At 47.2% G+C, this 24,302-nt stretch overlaps 2 protein-coding genes across 2 annotated transcripts; both read left to right on the top strand.

The window, feature by feature from the left end:
* Window positions 1-20,306: 20,306 nt before the first annotated feature.
* CCR75_003586 (uncharacterized protein) lies at window positions 20,307-20,534 on the top strand (the record flags this gene model as incomplete). The annotated part of the gene is made up of 1 exon (XM_067961680.1): window positions 20,307-20,534. One exon carries the CDS (start codon window positions 20,307-20,309, stop codon window positions 20,532-20,534), a length of 228 nt encoding a protein of 75 aa, XP_067818095.1.
* A 2,619-nt stretch (window positions 20,535-23,153) lies between these two features.
* Window positions 23,154-23,435, top strand: CCR75_003587 (uncharacterized protein; the record flags this gene model as incomplete). The annotated part of the gene is made up of 1 exon (XM_067961681.1): window positions 23,154-23,435. One exon carries the CDS (start codon window positions 23,154-23,156, stop codon window positions 23,433-23,435), a length of 282 nt encoding a protein of 93 aa, XP_067818094.1.
* Window positions 23,436-24,302: the final 867 nt, after the last annotated feature.

Here is a 24,302-nt window from a genome sequence, read left to right on the forward strand (position 1 = left end):
CATGAAATTAACACTTAAAGGTTGTTAATTAATATATTATCTAAAAGGTAGATAATATTTGGAGGATATTACTTTATATAGAAATATTCAGAATTCTTATTGGTATATGCCATTATATCTATTTATTCCGCAGACTAATCAGCTGCAGGAGTAATCAAAGAGACTTACAGATAAGATAGAGATAAGAATTCATTTACATGTTTAGTATTAGATTATAATTAAGTTAGCATTTACAAAGATAGAACAAGAGACACTTGATTATATTTAATACAATTTTTACCCTCTTAAGTCTAGTTGTCTTAAGAGAAGTCTTCCTCTGCACGTACAGTGTACGTCACATAACGTAAGGCACCACTCGCAACTGAAGCAGTGCGAAGTGGACTTGTACTGAAACAGTACAAGTCGTAGTGCCCCGTTACAGTTTTGGTGCTAGGGCAGCAATTTGCACGTCGATTTAAATAGGGAGCCGTTAGTATTCACTCACCCTAATGATAGTACAGTAGAACCTGTCTAAATTAATAATGCTAGAATTGAGAGAACCCGAAATAATAACCATTTCCACACAGCCTCTTTTGATAAATTTAGAGAGTTTATAACTTTAGACATGTGTTTTACTCCCCAAACAAATTAATTATTTCGTTTTTGGAGGGATGTGGTTATAAAAGAAAGGCCTATATAGCGAGCCGCGGTCCCTTTCCTGTTGACTCATGTTAACGTTCAAGCTTACATGGCTCTCGGAGCGATCCTTAGAATCACTCCTTTCTTGGTTATGCAAACTAGCACCACCAGCACGTTCTTCCCTGCACGATCACTATGTTCCTGGTGACGCATACTAACGTCACCAGAGTGATCGTCGCCCATGCCCAAGAACAACTCAGCAGCACATCAACAATGCCTCTGAGAGGAGCACGCCACACCACAATGACGGACAACGTCCGTGTGGCTCTCTGCAAACATCACCCCAAAAATCCCGCACTGACTCAGGCACAGCTTGTCAATTGGCTTCAGTACGATTATTAGCTGAGGGTCAGCTGGCGACAGTGATCAGCACGCTGAAGGGGAAGGCAGACCTTCTTCGGCTTTCCGAGGACAGCAACATGATTGCCAAACGCCAGCGTGCAGTCAAGTATCCACTGATGGAATCAGCTCTGCTGGCTTGGTTCACTGCCCACCAGGATCGCATCAATCTCAGCGGAGACCTTGTCCTTGAACAAACAGAGCGGACCATTTTTGTCCAAGACATAAACCATTTAAGTTTTTTTTTAAATGGATGGCTGGAATCCTTTAAAGCTTGGTATGGAATACGCTCCTATCGCCGCTTCGGAGAGAGCGACTCGGTGGACATATTTGCTGTGGGGGATGCACTTCCTTCCCTACAGGAGGTCCTCAATCAGTATGAAGAAAGGATATCTACAACATGGATCAGACTGACTTGTTCTATAGGATGCAGGAAACACTCTGCAAAGGACATCAAATTTCATTACCTGGTGGTTAATGCACCTCTTCTGTTTCAGGCTCACAATATGCTTGCAACACGGCAGTTAGAGGAGCGGAAGCAAAACAAGGAACGATAAATGTGGCTGTCTGCTGCAATGGTGATGGGCCCGAAAAAATGCCCCTATGGATCATTGGCAAGTTCGCCACTCCTCGCTGCTTCCGCCATGTCAATCTCCAGAACCTTGGCTGTCACTATCGCAGCAACAAGAAGGCCTGGATGACACAAATCATCTTCTTGGAGTGGCTGAGGGACTTCGATCGGAGGATGGTAAATCGAAAGGTGCTGCTAATCCTGGACAACCGCAGTGCACAAGTCCCGCTTGCTGATCTGCAGCAGCGGATTACACTTCGCAACACGACAATCCACTACCTTCCGCCCAACATGACATCAAAGCTTCAGCCTTGCGACCAGGAAATCAAGCGCACCCCCAAAGCGCTTGATTTCCTGGTCGCAAGGCTGAAGCTTTGACGTCGTGTTAGGCGGAAGGTGCGTAATACCGGCGCAGCTTTAACCGTATGCTTCTTCAGAATCTCGACAATGGTGACGTTGAGCCGGCACTACTCAGATGTCAGTCTCAGTATGGGCTAACGCTGTCCGCACTGAGACCATCCACCACTGTTTCCGGCAGCTTTAACCGTATGCTTCTTCAGGATCTCGACAATGGTGACGTTGAGCCGGCACTACTCAGATGTCAGTCTCAGTATGGGCTAACGCTGTCCGCACTGAGACCATCCACCACTGTTTCCGGTACTGCAACATCCGTTCAGAACCAGCTGATGCTGCACCAGTCCTCGAGTAGCTGTGCCTTGACAATGAAGTCATGGTGAAACTGGAGCGTCAGAGTGGACGCTTCAGGTATCCTAACCCGATGGAAATCCGCAACCTGCTAGACTATCCTGCTGAGCAGATTACATCATACATTATAGACGTGGATGATATCATTGAGGACAACCTTTCGACTCAGCCTGAGGACGAGCAGGATGACATCCAGGAACTGCCTAAAATGACTGTCGTGGTTCCTCAGCAAGCACTAGAGTTGCTTGGGACATTCTGACTGAAATAGGATGGCGATGCGCTGGGTTTCCACAAGTCAGTACAGCAGATGAAGGACAAAGTCCGCACAAACCAAATGGTTCAGCCTGACATACGAGATTTCTCCAGACGTGTTAAGGTAGTGCTTTATATAATTTTTTCAGTATGTGATTTTTCCTCTAGGAAAAATTATAGATAGAAATCAACAATCACTCACTCTTAACAACGACTACACTCAACTAACTACCAAACAATTCACTCAACTCACTACCACTCAATTCACTCAAAAGGTAGAAAAGTCAGATTTTAAGCTATCTAGATCAATCAGCCAATCTCTTATATCACAAATTTTTATAATGAATTTGTAAAAAAAATCTACTCACAGAGATATTGAATTATAGGTTCATCTCAAACAATGAAAGCGTTAATTGCACAAACTGAGATTGCTTATCCTGCCTTGGAGGAAGCTAAGAATGCTCTTTTTGCACATGCATTAGCTGTAGGATATGTATTAGTAGTTTTACATACTAGGAGGAAGCTAAGGATGCTCTTTTGCACATGCATTAGTAGCGCATTATGGCCCCTCTCTTTCGCAGTTCCTGCATAGTGAGGGCCATAATGCGCTAAAGGTCGCGCTCGGCCTGCCCCGCCCCAGAATATACACCCAACACCACCACCACGATATGTAGTCCCATTTTATCAACTCTTCTGTGTATGCACCATTCATTCCACGAAATTTAGTACAATTTAGAATCTGAGTTTGCGAAATGGAAGCACTATTCTCTTTTTTTATTGCGCAGTTTGTGGTGGTTAATAATTTGAGTTCAATTTGTAGTGTGTTTGTGCCGAGGTGTAGTTGAAAGTGAGTCACCGCACGTGATGGGTGAGTGGTACGGGTGAGTGATGAGTGATGCTTTCTGATAAATTTTAGCCAATGAATCAGGGGAGTGAGTGAATACTATCAAGAGGGTGAGTGCATACTAACGGCTCCCTCTGAAAAGGAATATAAATGGGAAGACCACAAAAAACAATGGCCAATTTAATTTTTTTTTTCAAAATACTTGACAGATGGTAGAAAACGCCTTTTGTGTTGTTAAACTAAAGTCGAGGGAAATGAAGCACGGATTGTTGGATATCCAGGCAGTAGTCAATCTTAATTTTCCTCTTCGCAGATGGTTTATCGCTACCTCGCATAAAGAGTATAGCTGACCATTCAGGTAGGGAGTCCTCTTGCTGTGCGTCTTAGCACCATAAGGGACGCTAACTTAGCAGCGAGCCATCACATAGCCGCGCTTGCCGCACTTGTAGCAGACTACGTCTGCATTTCCCAACTCACAGGAGTGGCATCCAGCCTTTCAGCTGACGGCTGATACCAAGCTGTAGCCGAGGCATTGTTGCACGATTGCTCCTCAACAAAGGCAAATTGAATTGCCACTTCCATCGTCTACGGCACCTTTCTAAAAAGAGCCTGTCACGATGGGCCATGTCGCAGTCCATTAATGAACGTGGGCACCTCAATGTGTTTCGGTATCGGACACGCAGTAATATACGCCGACAGCGAGCGCATCTCCTGCACATATTATGCAGAGATCGATTCGCCTGTCGCGCTCTGAAGAAGCACACCTGAAGCAACACTTCGTTGTTCGGCGACTGGTACATGGCGCGAATCTTTGTCTTATTGGTCGCCCATGAAGGGAACCGCCATAAGCGCCAAGTAAGCCCACTCTATGGCCTTTCCGTGTAAATGCGACATGGCGTACGATACCGTCCGGGTGTCGTCCTATGCAGTTCCATCGAGCTTGGGCGGTTCCATTCGAATGGGCCTCGGCAGATGCGGCCGGGCGGATAGCGTCTCAACAGTCCTATTGAGAGCCTCTGCTCGCGTCTTAGCTCATCCTGCGTCTTAAGGACGAACTCTGGCCGCAGCATGGCTGTTTGCTCGGACGCAGCCCTTCGCTATCGGAGCACAAATGGCTCAACATGCTCAAACTGAGCAACATGTTGCTCAGGAGGATTGCTCAAGAGCCTGGCCAGGGCTTTCTCACTTCGTCCCTGAGTCAAAGTGAGGACATTTGAGGGATAAGAGGGAGAAAATCTCCCTTTTAGATTAAGCAGATGGAGATGTTCATTGACTCCGCCTTGTTCTTAACAGAACAGCAAAAGGTGGCTATGGTCACTTCCAAACTCGGAGATAGAGGTGAGGGAATTGAGTTTAATCGCTATTGAGGCTTATCCTCACTGACACGCTCAGAGAGACGGGTCGTGGGAAGGACTTCAAGTGCTACCAAGTGTAGACGGGCTCTATAGCAGCCACGCTCTACTATGCGCCTATCTATAAGCTAAGCACAGTGGGTTGTTAGTGGGCGCTTAAGCAACCTCACTAAACAAACTAGGTACATTAGGACAAGTGTCGTCACGGAAGCGGCTACCCGGCTTCACGTGCGCACTTGTTATCTATGATGTGGTCTTAAGACTGATTTATATTTAGTAGAATTAGATATATGACCGCTTTACCCAATGAATAGATGCTTTCTCTGTAGATGTGCATCGCTACGTGGCGAGCGTATTGTTCCGATTACCTGAGCTTGTAAATGACGCATCCTTTTCGACCTTGTGATTAGCACGAAAGAATTTGTCACTGTTCCTTTGGTAGAGGCCACTGTCTTGTTACACAGTATATAGTATCAGGAACCAAGTCATTTTTTATGACGTACACCTCTATCATGAGGTAAAACAGACGGTATGTTGTGACGGACTACATCTTGGAATTCCTTAACCAAAGTAAAGAACGGATTCGAAGAATCTTTGAGCATCAATGATCCGTTACTCGCATTATGTACTGCCTTATATCTTCAAGAACGGCTTCATCTAGAGGCGACGATGAATTTGATTCAGTATCTGATTGAATGACCACCATCTTAGATAAGTCACAAACCGAAGTCATCCACAGACATAACTTCTAGCTCTAAGAGAGTATGTAACGATGGGGTATCTTCAAGTCTAATATCACTATCACGTTACCACTCACACTAATAACAAATGTATAAAGCTGCTCGCTAGTATCACTGTGACATGACTGGCACTCTACGTCTCGCCGTATCCGACTTTTCTTTCTGCTGTTTCGATGTCGAAACAATGCACTATATAGAGGCCAAAAAATTTATGCTCTTAATTTTGTTTATATGTTCTACAGCCTTAGCATGTCATCATCTGGTGACCCTTCTCGTGAATTCAGGTGCATCACAGAATTTTGTGAAACTCACGGTTATATACAGAGACCGGTGCTGATTAAATCGCTTTGCCAGGATGGCAGGCGAGTAGAGGCGCCGTTCGTTTAGCGAGCGGCGCGCTCGTAAAATCTGAGGGAGTTCAAGCTAAAATCGTTTTCATTTTTAGTGTCTTCTCCTGTAGAGAAAAGTTCACAGTGCTAGAAATGGAGATCCCGTATAACCTCATCCTAGGCATGCCATGGTTCGCAAGACACTAACCATGGATAGACTGGCGAACACGCACAGTTGCTGTGTGATCCTACAAGAGGCCTATACAATTGATATCGTATCGAAACAGTTGAGGGTGCGTTGACGGGATCCCAAACGTAACCAAGTCCTACTCAGCTCGGATAGACTGGTGTTGTGAAGTCATGGGTCCAATGGGCCTGCACAGAGCCGAAAGTCTGTGGCAGTAGATAGCGAGCTGACAGATAGTTAAACGTCGCAAGAACTGGAATAAAGACCCGAGCCTGGTGCGGTTGGAAGAGGTGCGCTAGCCGGGAGAGCAACGGTACTCACTTCCATGCCTAAGATCGTGGTGACTCGGAAGCCCGACATAAGGTCGATCAAAGGCACGTCAAAACGAGTGAGTCATAGCCAAAGAGGACGGGCCTTCGAACAATGTGTTCGAGGTCGTCAAAGACAAAACGGCGAAGGCATCCTTAGTCGAGGTGCTCCAGCACGTTTTGAAATCTGCTGAGTAGATAGTAAAACTTCCGAAGATGTCGTGGTGTCCGAACTTAAAGAAGGAAAGATCCACGAGGTAGTCGCACCAGTTCCAGAAGGAAAATTGGTGGACTATTGCTCGTCGTCCATAATGGAAGAGAGTGTCTTGGAAACAGACGAAATGAAACGATTCGCTGCTCAAGGCTGGGATGCCTTAAAAGACAGCCCGTTTTTCTTTAATTATGTAGAAACACCGTGATGTATTCTTAGAAGAAATGCCGAGCCGCCTACCGGCCGTTAGGGGTTTTGGGCACGAAATTGCTCTGGAACCTTGCACTAAGTATTGTGTGACCAGGCAACGGCCGTTGCCGAAGGAACAAGTCGATTATATCGATGAGTTCTTCGACAAGCGAGCCAAGGCGGGACATGTACGTGAGAGCAAGTCGCCTCACTTCAGCCCGACCTTTTGTGTGCGCAAGGCCACAGATGGATGGCGCGTGGTTCACGCTACAATAAACTGAATACGGCCACCACACCGGCGGAAACGCCAATTCCGCAGAAAGATGTCTTGTTGAGCTCCATGGGAAATTCAACTAACTTTTTCGCGTTGGAATTAAAGGATGGCTACTATCAGGTACTCATGAGAGAGTCTGATGTAATCAAAACAGCTGTAAGCACTCCAAGCGGTATGCTTTGGGAGTGGCTTGTGATGCGCCAAGGTTTGAAAAATGCACCAGCGACATTCAACCGAGTGGTGGCTCACGTGATGTCTCAGCACCGTGCCTTTGGGCCCATTACTTTGACGATGTGTTAAAGTCGCACATAGCCTCGTACACGAGCGCTATAGACGAGCAGGGTTGAGGTCCTAAATTTTGGAACCTCAGGAACTATGCTACCCACTTGTTCGATATCTCTGAACTTAGGGGTAGCTTCAGAGTCCGCGTCAGTTGAGCATCCCGCCCCTACTGCGCTCCTGCATTTCCCGACCCCTCAGTGGTCGATGCAGAACTCATCCGTCTAGCACGCTGATTCTTGCCATCAAGTAATTAGAGAGCCCTAAGAATTGGCGCAGATCTTTCACGTGACGTGGGAGTGGTCATTCCTTTAAAGACTTTACCTTGTCTGGGTCTGCTCGTGCGCGATATGTACCTACGATGGAGCTCAGCACAGGTATTTCAGGTATCCTATGACAAAATTTTGTAAGTTGACGTACAATTGGGCGTCAATCAGAGTCTGCATAGCTTTTAAATGACGCTTGCATAAGTACAGAAAGAAATATGCAGAGTAGACTAAAGCCCTTGTCAGACCTTCTTAAAAATGATGCAGAATGGGTTTGGTCAAAAGAACAAAAAGATGCGTTCATACCAGTGGAGCAATTTTTTGTTGAGGCACCGGTTGGCATTGTCAGACACGGATAAGCCCTTTCGCGTCGTCAAGCAATTTTGCAACCAACAGCGCGCTCATGACCGTGTCTTCTCTTATAAGTCCTGGCTTTCAAAAAGTCGCGGGACGGATTTACCCTGTGCATGACAAGGAGCTACTTTTAATAAAACATGCTCTTATTAAGTTTCGAGTGCTCCTGTTGGGCACCGAACTATTTGTGGTTTATATGGATCATGCATCAGTGCGCCTAGAATGGCAAAATGACTTACATTCTTATCTGTATTCAATATCAAAGTTGAATACAAGCCGGGTAAGTCGAATGTCTTGGCTGACGCGTTATCGAGCAGATCAGACTTCAAGGCAACACACCTTGAAAGTGTGTCTAGTGCTAAGGCACAAGTTGAGTCGTCATTCAACGTTGGTATTCATGAAGGTCTACCACGTGATAAGCTCGTTGACCTCCGAAATAAAGGAGAGCTACAGGCAGACGAACATTGTCGCCTGCTATTGGATCACTTCGGTGGACGAAGGTTTCCCTTCCGTCGCACCTGAGCGATAAGCTAAGTCGGTTTGGCTACAGCGATGATCTATTATGGCATCAGCTGTTACCTTGTGATCTCTTGAAAATCTATGTCCCTCATGACGTAGATCTCAAGCGAACGATATTTCACGAGCTCCATGATGCACCAACGAGTGGGCATCTGGGCCGTGAAACCACATTCTCACGACTTTCAGAGAAATTTTGGTGGCCACACCTATATCGATGGGTGGCCAACTGTATTCGCTCCTGCGAACAGTGCCAGCGCATTAAGCCTGCTCCGTCCAGCAATGTGCCATTAGTACCGCTACCGATTCCAATGGATTGTTGGAAGTCGATAAGTCTGGACTTCATGTATGGCATGCCGCCCGACCACAAGGGTTGGACGTAGCTCGTCGACTTTTGGTAGACAGACTGAGCAAAATTGTCATTTACCACCAAAACACGAGGGTTAATAGTAAACTGTATTTAATATGATTAAGTTTTTCTGTTTCTATCTATTTAATACTAACTTAATTATACACTATTACAAAACATGTAATAAAGTTTTATATGTCTCTCTCTTTGCGTGCGTCCAGTGCTGACTGGACCGCAAAGCAAATAGATATAATGACCTATACTCACCAACGGATAAGCATTCCGAATATTACTATGCAAAGCAATATTTTCCAAATAATATCTACGTTTTAGATAATATATTAATCAACAACCTTTAAGTGGTAATTTTACGTAACGATACATCCCGTTACATCACCCCTCCCTTTCACGATATTACTCTGACTGTCATTTAATAGAGTGATTACTATAAGACCACTTAATTGAAAACGATGTTGATTGGTCAGAACCGTCTTTCTCAAATCAATCTCATGGTGAACGAGTCTATGCGGTGTGCGAGTAGTGCGGCGCCTTCGGCTGCTGTACTTGCAGCCTCGGGCGACACATTATTGTCTCTTGGGGCAGATATTTCGTCTACCGTACTATCATCTTCTCCAGCAACATTGAATGTTGCGCGTGCACGTGTTGAGTCACCACGTGAGTGCGACCCCTCTTTGTCGAGATGGCCAACTCGGGAAAAGCGGAACAGTACCCTGAACGTCGTCAGGCGGCTGACTATGAGCCTTCGAATGAAGAAGCTCAATCGAATAGACGTGTTAATAGCATATGTTTGGTTCCGACGATGAGGATGACTCCCCATCGCCAGCACCGTCACCATTGCCGTCACCCGCACTGGTTCCTGATGTGGTGATGACGATGAAGTAAGCCATCGTAATAAAAGCTCTTGTGGAACCCCTGCTTCAGTGGGTACCACTCAGGGGAGTTCAGACATTAAAATGTCTCGTCTTGCCCTGAGAAAGCCGTGGCTTTGTCCGAACGGCTAGGCAGTAGCTTGTCTGGAGAGACAACTCCTCCCAATAAATATCCCTTATTCATGGCGACAAAGCTATATGGCTTTGATCCCAGCGCGAAAAACTTTCGCGCTGAAGAGGAGTTTTTATCTCGATGCTTCTCTTAAGAAACGATGGTATAGTGGCCACAACAAGCGAGATAAAAGCTCGTTGATGCAAGACTAAAACGCGTTTACGCAATATCAAATATATTGGACGCGAAACCTGGCTTCAAAGACTTAACGCGATTCGCGTTAAGTTTGAAAAATGAACTCCAACCGGTGCAAGATTAAAATTGCTTCGGTTGTCTCGTGAGGCAGGAATTCCATGCTCACCTGAGATGATCTCTGTCCGTGTTGTGTCGACAACACGAAACGGGTGAAAGGGGATATTTATTCCCTTTCTTCGTCCTGGGGAAGGGCTCGCATCTCTATCGGGATGCGCGATGCGATTGACGATTTTTTTTGCAATCGTTTTACAAGTACCAGGGGCGCGTGTTTTCTGATGGACCTTCTGATCGATCGAATGGGTCTCGTCATACTGACGGACGAGGCCCTCAACGTCAGCAACCAGCTGGGAACGAGGCTCCTAGCTGTCATGCGAAGGTGGATTACCGCGCCAGCGCACCAGGAAACTCGTTCGCTGCCCCTTCACATTACGCTTCATTACGAAACGTTCCGCAAGAAAGCGTTGACCACCGTGGGAATCCACCAATGGTTGTGGTGGAGGAGGGAAAATTAGATCCCACCTATGTGTCGGATCTAGAGCCGAAGATCGACAAACTCAACCACTACCTCTATGTATTGGAGGAGGGTCTTGATCACGAGCGCGGTAAGCGTCACTCGTTGGAACAGACGGTGCAGACTCACCGTATCAACGCTTGTAAGACCATTCGAAAAGTGCGTACTCAATGTTGGAGTACGAACGGAAGTATCACGCTATTCGTGACAAGCTGTCGCCAGCTCATCGCGATTTCGAGAACTTCAGAATCGGCATGAGAATCTGTAGACCAACATGAGAGTCTGGTAAGTGATCACAAAAATCTTTTGATTCTTGATAGGGGTGGTCAGATCCGTCCGCGGAAGAAACCGCGTACTGATGGTACGGGCGGAGCCGACCAACGTAAAAACGTAGGATGCGTTCGCATCCTTCGTTGCAATTCTATTGGGAATGCATTGCCTCTGCGATGCAGTACACAGAATGACCCAATGAACTTGGGTAGTAGTCTACTACTACCCACATTAGTTAGGTAAGTTTACAGTAGAGAGTAGTACTAGATTATTAATTTTGAATGAAAGAACTTTTGCTCTTCCATGTTTGTCTGCGTTCCGTTTCTGACGGTCCACTGCGCTAGCAATGGAATCCTGTACGATACGGACTACAGATTCTCAAGCCAGCAGAAACTCGCTGCTGACTCATTTGTTTTGTCTTTTTTAGTGCGCTTTGTGCGCCCTGCTATGAGATCTTTCTCTTCTTCTATGTCAATTGTTTCGACATCGACACCATTTGCATCGTTGGTAAATTCGACTCGGGATGAGCACGAGCCAGAACTGGTTTTGCTCGTACGAGTCCACCCCTTCCTTAAATTAGAGGACCCCCATGCGTGGATGGCGCAAGCCATTCACGAAGAATGGTGTATGCGCTGTAGACGCATACACCGAATTGTTAATGGCAAATTCAACCATCGGTAAAAATTCGCTCCAATTCGAATACGATTGGACGTAACCTCCAAGCATTTCTTCGAAGACGCGATCTACGCGTCCGTCTGACAATCTGTCTCTGGATGATCAGAAGTTGACATAGTTAGCCGTGTTCCGTTGTCTCGGAACACGGATTGCCAAAACTCCGCCGTGAATTGTGGATCTCTATCGGAGACCAGTTCACGGGTAAACCGTGGAATTTGAATACCTTGTCGATAAAGACACGGGCACAGCCCGGAGCCGTGATTGACTCTGGTACTGCAACATGCACCATCTTTCTGAATCTGTCGACAAAAAACAAGGATTCCATTGTTTTCATGATCGTCTTCGGGAAATCAAGGATTCCATTGTTTTCATGATCGTCTTCGGGAAATCCGAAGACGAAGTCGATAGATACGGAATGCCAACATTTTACCGGGAGTGGTAGAGGTTGATAAGGTTACAGGATGAAGGGCTAGGTTTCACCCGTTGACATACCTCGCAAGCATGACTGTACTTGCGCACGAACTGATATGGCGAGGCCAGTAAAAGTCGCCACTTGCTGTGATAAAAGTTTTTTCACGTCCACGATGCCCACTTTAATGTGAATCTTGACATTATACATGATGCGCAAGAGCAAATCATGGTGAGTTGGGACGACGACACGTGGGGTGTCGCCAGCAACGGCTGTGTAATACAATAAGCCATTGCGTGTTTTGTATCGATTGGATGACGATCAATATAAAGCCGGCAAATCTTTGAAAGTTTTATCGGATGGATTCAGCAGGTGATCTATTGAACGCAGAAGGTCCTTATCTTCTGCGTAGGCTTTCTTTATGTAATCAAACAAACTTGACGACGGAACACTTGTAATGAGTGTTGCAACAGTGGAATTATTTTCATTGCTGGAGTGCGCAGCCGGCTCGAAATCGGGTCGGCGTGATAACGCATCAGCGACGACATTAAGTCATCCTGGTTTATATTCCACGGAGAAATTATACTCTGCGAAGAAGGATAGCCCTCGCCATTCTTTGCGAGGCTGTTTACTGCCGTGCGTTACAATGAATGGTCTATCTTCGAGGAGAAAGACCCTAAATTTAGGCAGTGCATATTTCATGGCAAGGATTTTTTTGTCATGCACTGGGTAATTGCGCTCAGCTGGTTGCAGCTGACGCGATTGGTAGCAGACGACGCGCTCCGCGCCAGCCGTATCGTATTGCATTAACGCACAGCCGATAGCGAAATCGCTGGCGTCATAGACCACGTGGAATGGTCTGTCTGATCTGCAATCGCCAAGATGGGCGATTGCATCCAGCGTTGCTTGATTCTTAAAGTACGCTGACAATCAGCGTTCCATAACCATTTCTTGTCTTTCTTTAAGAGACGGGAGAGATAAACTGTCATCGGCATAATTGCGGGAGTACTTGTGTAAGTACGCCGCTAATCCAAGGAACTTTCGAAGTCTCTTGACATCGACTGGAACTGGTCAGTCGGTAAGTGCCTTGATCTTTTCAGGATCAGGGCGCACGCCGTGATTACCACTTTTAATATTATTAATTTTTGCAAAAAAAATCGACGATGCTCCCAAGAAGTGGTGTCTCACTTGCAGCGAATATATACTTCTTGAGATTTGCGTACAATTTATGCTGTCTCATAAGTATAAGAACCTTACGAACGTGAAATGCATGAACTTCCACGTCAATCTTTCCGTCCATAGCCCGGCTATGGAACAATACATCTTCGAAATAACTCGGTGCGAATTCTCGCGCTGGCCTCAACAGATTCGTTACGCATCTGTTAAATGTTGCGGGGGCGTTACTAAGCAGAATTTCGCACTGAAATGCTCAGTGCTGTGTTCGGGATGTTGGTTCACGCACAAGGATCTGATTAAATTCATCCATCAGATCCATAGACAGAAAGATGGTACTCTTAGACATACAATATATGATTACGTCTTTTCTAGGCATCGGCGTTTGAGCCGGTACCGTTGCAGCATTCAATTTATCGAATGCGTGCACTATCCGCCACCTCCCGTGCCTTTCACACACAGAAGGTCGAAAAGCTATGTGGGGAGGTTGGCTCCGTTTCATGGCCCGCTTTAAATCGATCGATAAAGAATTTATCGATCGCAAGTACTTGGTCAAGCGGCAGTGGTCACTGCTTCATGACACAGTACTTCGAGCCCGGTTTGAGCTCGATCTCATGTCGAGTGCCTTTATCCTTAGGCAACTCGCATGGAACTGCTTCATGGAATACATCCCCGTATTTAATCATATCCTTGTTTAAAAGTTTTTCTTAAGTGACTTCCAGGATTGAGTAGTATATTTCTCAATCCGAGTCTTCACGTCGAGGACACTTTCGTCCATCGATGAGCTGCTGATAACCCGTTCGTTCTCTGCAAAATTACTGCTGACCGGACATCGGTTTCGTAATCGTCCTCTGAAACGAGTACGCGGATCTGCTTGATTCTACCACTATGCAGATCTCTTAAGAACTGTTTAGGTTGTAAAGTTGGTAATTGAGTTATCTCCGAAATTAACTTCGGAGGCGCATATAGATCAAGATTATAAGTTCTTATCTTGATCGTCATTAACCAAGACATTCAATGTCTCGGTTTCTTCCTGGGATTTATCTACAGGCTGCCGAGGGGTGAAAATCCCTTGGGATTCTGAAGTCTAGTCACTTCAGCATGAACTATTTAAGGAGATTTCTCCGCAAATACGTGGGAACTTATTCCCTCAACGTCTTCCGACTGTAATTGCGCCATCACAGTCAGGTCCTCTACGGTCGACTCTCTACTCGACGTAGGATCATCGTGTTGTCTCTTGGGCAACCAGTATTTTCCTTGAATGTCGCCCGCTAGGCGTACATTCATGTCTCAATCCACTCCACTTATTCCAGTGGTGGACCTTCGGCGCTGCCTGTGCATTCGCACAGCCGCCGGCAGCTGACTCCACAGTGTGAGTAGTGAATACACTGTGGTCTTGTGCAGTGGTACTAATGACCGTACCACAAGTGAGGCCATCGCACTCACTCGTAGTACATCCACACGCTTCTAGACGCTTTAGGATGTTCATTAGATGGCGATCTGATGAACAAGTGGCAGGCATCTTTACGGATCGATGCTGCCAGCTGATTCTTGGCTCATCTTTTCTGAGCCAAGGTAAACCAAGGATGACATCAAATTTGTCGTTCAAATCCAGTACGATACAATCATCATTGTCCTGTAAATTTTGTAAATTTTGTAACGTGTAGTGAAATTTCACGTCGCGTTTCATCACTGTTATCGATGCGCCTGTCGCTAGACACACCGTCATCCTCGTTGGAGGGATGTCGCGCTCAACATATTTGAGCCTACGACCCTCTAGTGACTGGCGACGAATAAAGTTATTCGACGCTCCGCAGTCTACTAGTGCTCTAAGTGACAATGCTTTGTCACTTTTAGCTTCAATGTGATGAGGGTTATCTCCACGCCAGGTGCAGAGACACATAATGACTAGTTAGATAAGACTTTATTACATCTTTTGTATTAGTATATAATTAAGTTAGCAATAAATATATAGAAGCAGAAGAACTTAATCATGTTAAATACAGTTTACTTTTCTCCCTCTTTAAAGCAAGTGTTTTAACGAGAGTCTTCCTCTGCACATACTAGTGTACGTGAAGTGACGTAAGGAACCACTCGCAACTGAAGCAGTGCGAAGTGGACTTGTACTGAAGCAGTACAAGTCAGCAGTGCCCCGTTACACCTGTAGCACTTTGTAGTCCGTCTAAGAACCACAGTTCTATCATTTAACATGGACTTGTGAGATGCTAATGTAAATTCGCATCACGTTTTGCGTGATAGCTACTCCTTTCTAAGTGATATAGAAAGGAGTGCGGTCGAACGAATGAGTTCGACCGTAGGAAATGATGCCAACCTGGCATTGCTGTCGGGTTTGGACAGAGATGCCCTCCATTCAGCCATCGCCACGTTCATACAACATGATTTTGACGAGGCGAAGAAAAAGGTAGCCTTGCCTAATCAGCAAGGCACTTAACAGTCATAGCTGTTGAGGTTATAATAGGTACAGATGGGATGACGCACACGCGTCATACCGGAACCTTAAATATTGACATCCTTAAGTACTGGGAGTCGAAGAAGACTCCCTCTAAAGATGGTTCGTCGAGTTGGACGATACCATAAGGGCTCATCGTCGACGAGCAAATGCAAGTCGCATTTGCTCAGTCAAATCTGACAGGTCGTGCCAAAACTTGGGCATTGGGCCTCAAGTTGCGCGACCCATACGTCTTTGGGTCGCTAGAGGCTTTCAAAGCCCGACTCAAACAGACCTAGGGCTGCGTTCAGAGCTCGATCAGAGTTTCTGAAAATCTCAAGCAAGACAAGCGTGTTGTTCACGCTTATGCCCAGCATGTACGACTCTTAGCGAGTTGTATCACGAACAACCCAGTTCATGAACACACGTAGATTACGGCGTTCATGGAAGGTCTTACGGATTGTCTTGGAATTGGATACGCTTGAAGAAGCAATATCGGTTGCGAAACAGGAGGACTTTAGCTTGAGACAGGCTCAAGCTAGTTCGTCATCGTATCGTCCTCCAAGACGACACGAGCTTGAAGGTCCAGAACCTATGGACATATCTTATGTCAAAGCGAGAGACCTTGCTTTCGAACAATAATCGATTGCAGAGATGCAATCGCTATCAAAGTTAGGTCACTACGCTCATTAGTGTAGTGCCCCACACCTAGTACCGAGGGGTACTGAACGTACTTATGGACTGAATGCCAAAAAGGGCAACAGTCGCGGGTCCGACGTTGTTGCAAAATTGCAACAGCGAGCGGACCGCCAAAAAACGGTCGAGGTCAATAAGGGGCACAACTCCCTACTGATCCAGCAACCTCAAGAGAATTTGCAAATCTCTTGACGAAAGTTGCTCCAGACATCTCTCTTTGCGCGCGTCCAGTGCGGACTGGACCGCGGGATAAGTAAATACAATGGCATATATCTACCAACGGATAAGCTTTCCGAATATTACTATGTAAAGTAATATTCTCCAAATATTATCCACCTTTTAGATATTATATTAATCAACAACCTTTAAGTGTTAATTTCATGTAACGACACACCCCGTTACACTACCTAAAAATGCAGTTTCTGTACTACGTGGAGGTACCACGAAATTATTGCCGCGTTTCATCGGGCCGTTTACAGTGGTCGAGGAGGTTGGAGACCTAAATCATAGACTCACACTTCCGCCGTATATGAAGACGCACCCCGTCTTTTACGTGGGTCGTCGGAAACGGTATGTTGATCCAGTAAATATTAAATACCATTTGTCTAAAGAGACCTATGGTGACGCCGACTGTGAGTCAAGCGTCGATCATATGGGGTGACGAGGAAGGTGAATGTCTTTCCTCCGACAATCTCCTTACACCATAATATTGACTCAGAGATCGAGTGATATCAAACGCATAACGCAGATCCTTCAGCATTAGCTTCTCAAAAAGGTCAAGCCAAAGTTATAACCTTTCGTGACCCTGGCGATCCTTCGAGCGAGCATCGAGGAAATCCGAAGTCAGTCGCGAAACTTGACTGTTCCCAATCTGTCGTTCAGTAGCGTTCAGCGTCTGCGATTAAACGTAAGCAGGATGGGCTGCCGCATGTAGCTGGGCCACATCGCCACTCCTATCAGGCGCCGCCTGCATTAGTGGATGCTGCTGGAAATCAACGCTTTCTTGTTGGAAGATCGCCTGTTCACCGCTCCATGAAGCATAAGCTTCAGATCCTCGTCCAGTAGAGAGGATACCCGAAGAGTATTAATTCTTGGGAACCGGTCGACCCCCTGCGCGTCGACGTGCCGGGACTGGTGTCTGCCTATGGAAAGGAGCACCTGTTGGAGCCGCTCCGCTAGGTCCAAATAGACTAGCAGGAGAAGCGTGATGAGAAGATGCAGGGGGTCGACTGCGCTCGCTTGCGTGTAAAGTTGATTCGCTGCGACCGTTGTTTCGCAACATCGCTATGTGACTGAAAACGGCACCGGAATTCTGCTGCGTATTGGTCGGTTGTTTCATTTGAAAGCAACTCGGGGAAACACGGCCAAATGATTTCCTCTGAGCCTTTCATGAAATATCCATGCCATAATTTTTTTGTGCGTCTCTATTAGCGCGCTATTGAAGCGACGCACTAGTTTCATCCGAATGAAGCTTCTCGGATAGATGTGGCATCGGTCGTTACCGATTGAGAGGATATCACGACGTGTTTGCTAATCTCTTCCGAAGGAAACCGCAAATGCAGACACGTACTAGATCCCACTCATTTGCGGTGTAAATGCTCTTGACGAATTCGTGGTATTCACTTGGTACGGTACTGCCTATCCCTATACCATGTACTATTTCCTGGTATGCCACCGCTAACATAGCCGCGTTAATACGGCTAAATTGTGACAGCGACTGGACACGTTGTCGTGCCGTCGATGGAGCTTTAAGCTCAGGCCCTTCTGCGTCAGACTCCCCGTTGTGAATGATAGTCTGAACGACAGATGTTAAGTGTTTATCAAACTGAATAGCAGCTGCGCCTTAATGGACAGTGCTCTCACGAACAATCGCTGCGCTTGCTAGCGCAGACAACGAGGCAGTTGCCTTGTTGACGATAGGCAGGGTCGCCTTCGCAACGTTATGCGTCTTCATGTTGAGAGCAATGAGTGGAGTTTGAATGGGCATTATAGCGCCCTCACCCTCCCACGTGATGGCAGCGGTGTCGACGCATTTTCGTCAACAATGAGAGATAGAAACGGATCTCGTCCTCACTGCGCAAGTGGAAAGAATTATTGATTCCACTTAACAACGCGACAGCAGCAGTAGTAGCTGTCGGCGTTGTAACTGAGGCACTGAGCGACAGTGGCGTTTTATCGCGGCGGGTGCGCTTTGTGCTAGGTTGTTTGGGTGTCTTCGCATAAGGCCCGTCAGCTTTGCCCCTTCTGCGCTCCTGCATTTCCCTACCCCTCAGTGGTCGATGCAGAACTCATGCGTCTCGCACGCTGGTTCTTGCCATCGCCCTTTGGGTAGGGAGTCCTCTTGCTGGGCATCTTCGCCCCAGCAGGGACCCTAGCATAGCAGCGAGCCATCATATGACCGCGCTTGCCGCATTTATAACAGACCACGTCTGCACTGCCCAACTCCACGGGAGTGGCATCTGACCTCTTGGCCGACGGCTTATACCAAGCTGTCGCCGAGGCATTGTTGTAGGATTACTCCTCAACTAAGGGGCATCTTCCATCGTTGACGGCACCTTTCTGAAAAGGGCCTGTCGCGATGGGCCATGCCGTAGTCCGTTCATAAAACGTGGGCACCTTAATGTGCCCCGGAATCGATCATACGGTAATGGACGCCGATAGCGAGCGCATCTCCTGCACATACTCTTGCAGAGATCGCTTCGCTTGTCGCGACTCAAAGAAAAGCGCCTGAAGCAACACGAAGTTGTTCAGCGGTTGGTACATGGCGCGAATCTTTTCCTTAAAGATCGCCCATGTAGGGAACGCCTTTCTGTCCGCCATAAGCGCCGAGTAAGCCCACTCTGAGGCCTTACCGCGCAGATGCGGCATGGTGTACGACAGCATCCGGCTGTTGTCCTCGATATGCTACGCGACACCGCATTGCTCCACGGCTAAAAGCCAGTGGACAATCGTGTGCGCTGCAGTTTCATCGAACTTGGGGGAAGACCATCCGAATGGGCCTCGGCTGATAAGGCCGGGCGGAGAGCGTCTTAAGAGTCCTATTGAGATCCTCATTGCGAGGGTGCTCACGCCTAAAGCTCATCCTGAGTCTTAAGAACGGACTCCGCATGGCTGTGTGCCTTGGGCGCGGCCTTTCGCTGTCCGAACACAAATGCCTTTAACTGCTCCAACTGAGCAACATTTTGCTGAAGAGGACTGCCCAAGAGCCTGGCCAGGGCTTGGTCATCAAATCTTTGCCACCTTCTGATGATGATTGGAGAGGTGTAAAATATGATCCCAAACGAAATTAAGGCTCATCCTCACTGACACGCTCAAAGATACGAATTGTGGGAAGGACTACTAGTACTACCAAGTGTTAGCGAACACTTCTATAGCAGCCTCGCTCGTCTTAAGCACACACCTTCAAACACAGAGAGGAAGCGGTTTGACCGTCTTCTCTCTCACGTGCAATAAGGTTGTTAGTGGGCGTCTAAGCGACCTCACCCAACGAACTAGGTACCTTGGTACAAATGTCGTTACGGAAGAGGTTACGCGGCTTCACGTGCGCACTTAACCGATATAAAAATAAAATCTTGTAAATGTACTAAATCGACTCATTTGTATTTGATCAAATTAAATATAAAACTTCCTAACCAATCAGTGGATGCCATCTCTGTAAATGTGCACCGGATCGTGGATGACGCTAGCCGTCATCCCTTTCAATGTGAATGCACCTTTGTGCATCATATACACAAGGGTGGATCACTATGTGCAACACGCCCAAGCGGCAGATCTAAGTACTTCACATGAAGTAATTTGCACCACACCCAAGTGGCAGGTCTTAGTACTTCACATGAAGTAATTGACCATCCCGTTAAGTACACAAAGTGTACCTAATGGATGTGTGTAATGTAGGGCAACTTTAGCCCGGCACTGTACAAGCAGACCAGTTTCGGGCGGTCTGAGAAACTGCGTGACCTAAATCTTCTATGACACATTCCAAAGAGAGAAAACCAACGATGTGTTTTTTTCACGAGGGCAAATATATAAGCGTTTAGTTGAAGTGCCAGGGGGTCAGTCCCCAAAGTTAGGCGCAGAGATTAGCCGATCAAAGCGGAGTATAAAAAGGACGGGCATAAGGGCAATGGAGACGAGATCGGAGAAGAATAACGCGATACTTAACAGGGAGCAGAGGACGGCCACGGACGAGATGGTAGACGTATTAGAGTCGGAAGTACCATCCTCCAAACCCCCGCTCATGGAAGAGGGTAAAGACGGGGAAAAGAAGCCCACCGGTGAAAACAATGAACGACGAACGCTAGTCGGGTGGAGGTGGAGCCAGAACACGGAACGAGTACACCGGAGGCAGTAGATCTGACGTCTGAGCAACGACAAACGTCTGAGAGCCCCCCAATGGGAGGAGCAACAGGTCAACTGAGAGTGCAGAAACCTTTACGCGCAACAGCGGAACAGATGTTCACAGCAATGGTAAAAGACATGGTACAAGTGCCAGGCATCGGCCAGGTGGAAGCATGGCGCACAACGCTAAGAGAACTATTTGCAGGGGCCTATGAAGCGGTACCCATGCAACGGGAGGTCCTATCAGCCGAGAGATAACGATTCTCCAAACTCAATGGGGTGGAAGTAGCTAGTCTGTTAAGCCTCTTCAAGCAAGTGTTCGTCAAGAAAGCAAGAACCTTTTCAGAATGGGTAAAGCTTGCGACAACGATCACCAAGGAACTACTGATCACAAAATAATCTTTCAAGGAGATCGTTCGCAAGCTATCGAGTCAGTACAAATGAGCGCACACCCAGTCCTGAATCAGTGGACCAAGGTGGTAAAGAAGGGTGTCGGAGCTCCACCGGTGCCATTTATTGGAGCTATCAAGCCGATGTCCGAGGACTACATGTTTAATCCAGCCAAGTTCACTAGCGAGGAGATCGTTCGTCGTAAGGATTTATTTGCAACGTCCAAGTCATTAATCAGTCGTTAATAAGAGCGTAACGGGACGGATGATGAATGTGCAGTGTTAGCAGGCATTGTGGAAGGCAATGTAGCATGCAGGCATCTTTCGGACTTCGTACGACAAGCGCTTAAAGCGCAACCGCTTGCGTTTTACGGTGCCATCCAGGTTCAAGTCGAAGGCGAACTAATTTTGCAATTGGACGGAAGCCGGAGTATCAAGATCAGCAGACAGGGCTCACGGTGGCAATCCTAGAATTGGTGCATGCTACGCAATGCTGGGGCAGACCAAGACGATAAGCTATGACCAGGTTACTAAGTCCACCCATATCTACTTCTTCACCCGTGATCACCCGTGATATACCGCAACGGCATCAAAGTGTCCAAGTCATGTACAGAGAACGCATCTACAGGCTTCAAATGCGCTCCAAATCGAGAAGGAAACGATCCGGCGAAGGTAACACCAAGGAAACGGAAGCGGCTATGCTAGACGTACGGAGTACACAGTGCAGTTACACAACCTCACGCGGCTCACGGACATTGGACGAATCACAGCGTATCTTAAAGATAAGATATCGGTGGAGTATGATATGGAAGATCTGGATACCAAAACCCCGCATTCACGCACATCAATAGCGTGGCAGATTACCTTTAAGCTAGCGAGATGCACAACTTTTTTCGGATAGGATAGTCAGAATAATATGGTTTGGAACGACTGTCGTGGCCAACAACCCAATGTAGGGTATCGGATTAAATGTTGCCATTGTTGGAACCTGGGTCACACGATGGCACGATGTAGCTTTAGCGACAGTCTGCTCCGGGGTCCGGGGCTATCGTAGCTACTGAAAATAAAATCCAAGAGCTGGAAGACATGGCTAGGCCGTTTTCAAGTCTTACGGAAATTTGTAGCACGGCCACGAAGCGTATTGAGCTGCGATTGGAGGCAGCGACAGCGACAAAAGCCGTAGAGACCAGAAAGGAGAAATTGTTTCAGGTGGGGCAGAACAGCAGCGAATAATAAAAGTCCAAGGGGGGCACCTTAAGAGGAGCAAGACACGAAATTCGCGCATGTGTAACCAGAACCCGAGCCCTCAGAGAAACAACCCTGGATCAAGGTTAGTTTAGGAGGTGGTCTGTTGTTATGGGCTCGTGAGCTCTCGCTACAAGAAAAGAGAAAAGCTAGCTCATGAGCGTATCAGGTTCTTGATTACGAACCGAGTGAACCCGATACGCAGCGGACGAGCGGCAAGAGAATCAGTCGGATTTTTTTAGAGGTAGTTGACTTACAGGTGGATGAGTCGATAGCGACTACAGAAAACCGTAAGGTCGCTGAGGAACCAGATGATAAGAAACGACGGGGTATTGGACTCGCTCCGGGCAAAGCGGTCTAGACAACAAGTCCCGTTCTGCTCACGCACAAAGCGTAAAGAACGACGCATGTTCCGAAAACTATTGCAAACTTTTGGTCGCAGTGGTAGCGCCCAGCTACCACTGGGAGTGCATTTAGCCCAAAAGCCACGGTCTCATCCAAGACGTTAAACATCAGTTAGGCATCCGAGAGGTAAACAACACGGCCACTAGAAACGGCATGGTGATGGTGTCAGCCCAGGCAGCAGTAAAAGCAACTCTAGCAGGACCCGAAAAAACGCTGGAAAACATGACCGCAAGTCTGAAAAGAGGAATCAAATTTGCGGGACTACTCCATCTGGAAGACCAATTAGCCCACGAACAACGCGTTAACGCCTTAGCAAACACTCGCCGCGGGTGGGCCAATATGTAGCGTACCGAATCTGCCAATCATATGAAGTTGTTTTTGGAAGATTACGCCACTGACAGAGCCGTCATCATCAGTGATGATACTGGGGGGGGGGTACGATGAGTATGGCAGTCAATAACCTTCTGCAGACAGTATACGTCTTGCACTTGGCGGATGTACAGAAGCAGGAGTGGGCATGCAGAAAATTCAAACCATCGGCCATTACACGTTATCGTAAGGTAATCGAACCAGCAAAAAAAAACATCTCGGTAATGGATCTTATCGATGATAAAATGGTTGAAAGAACTGAGCACCCCGCGCAACTTCCACTTCTAGTTCAATATTGGGGCATGCACTACTCAGCTTTCATCTACACAGGACGAGTGGACACGCTGCCAGTCTTAGAGGTGGCGGATGAAGACATGCCCAGCAACGATACCGAGGGAGAGTTTCCGGTCGGAACAGTCACCAACGCCACCGGGGCACCTGCAACGAATCCAGCCAGCCCAAATTTTCGGGACTCTCAGGAGGATGCAAAAATGGACGAACAGTGAGATCCATTCACATGGAGCGGAAAGTCGATGAATTGTGGGCCAGACTACAGGGAGGCTCTACGCTTCATGACCTACAACAAGGTGTCCTTACCACTCTTACAAATGTGGCAGCAACAGATAGAGGACATTGATCAGGGCGTCAGTCACCGAGTCTAGTCAAGAGGAGGTGCAGGCGTCTCAGAGCAGTGCAACGTTAGAGGTCAGTAGCTATAGCCCCATCTAACCATCGCCAGCTGAGTATACAGCGGGGTCAGATCGCCCCCAACCAGACGCGCAGGAGTACCAGTTCCAGTCACTACAGTGGTAGCTCTTCTCATTACGCCACCAGTAGAAAACAAGACAAGCATCTTCAGAGTGAAGAAGCGCAGTTACATTCAGACGCCAGATGAAACAACCGGGACGGTACTCAGAAATATCCATATCGCGGTGATCCTAAAAAAGGTTAAGCAATCAGATACTCAAACAACTAACCTACGAGGGCGAGGACGAGGACAGGGATCGCTCTCAATGGAAAGGTGCCTCGGTGGTGCTGGATGCTAACTAGCCTTACGCTCAGCAACTACTTTTTCCGACAACTATCAGCTCTACTGCCGAATGGCAGCAGGTTGCCCGAAAGGTGTCGGACCACCTATTATGGCAAATGAAGCATTTTGTCTTCCTGGGCCAGCTCTTCTTGATTTTGGACGGGAAAGTGCTCGTTCAGTGGACGACAACATGAGGGAATGTAAGGTCGACGGCCTTTGTAGGCCAAACTCGCGAATTGTGGATAAATTCGCATTAGAGTGGATTGAACACTGGATAGACAACTCCCGCCATTGAAGTCAACAAACGAGCCTCATTCCTCTCGGGGACAACGCGGGCGACTGG

The sequence above is a fragment of the Bremia lactucae genome, linkage group LG6 (assembly GCF_004359215.1).
Source record: "Bremia lactucae strain SF5 linkage group LG6, whole genome shotgun sequence".
Lineage (NCBI taxonomy): Eukaryota > Oomycota > Peronosporomycetes > Peronosporales > Peronosporaceae > Bremia > Bremia lactucae.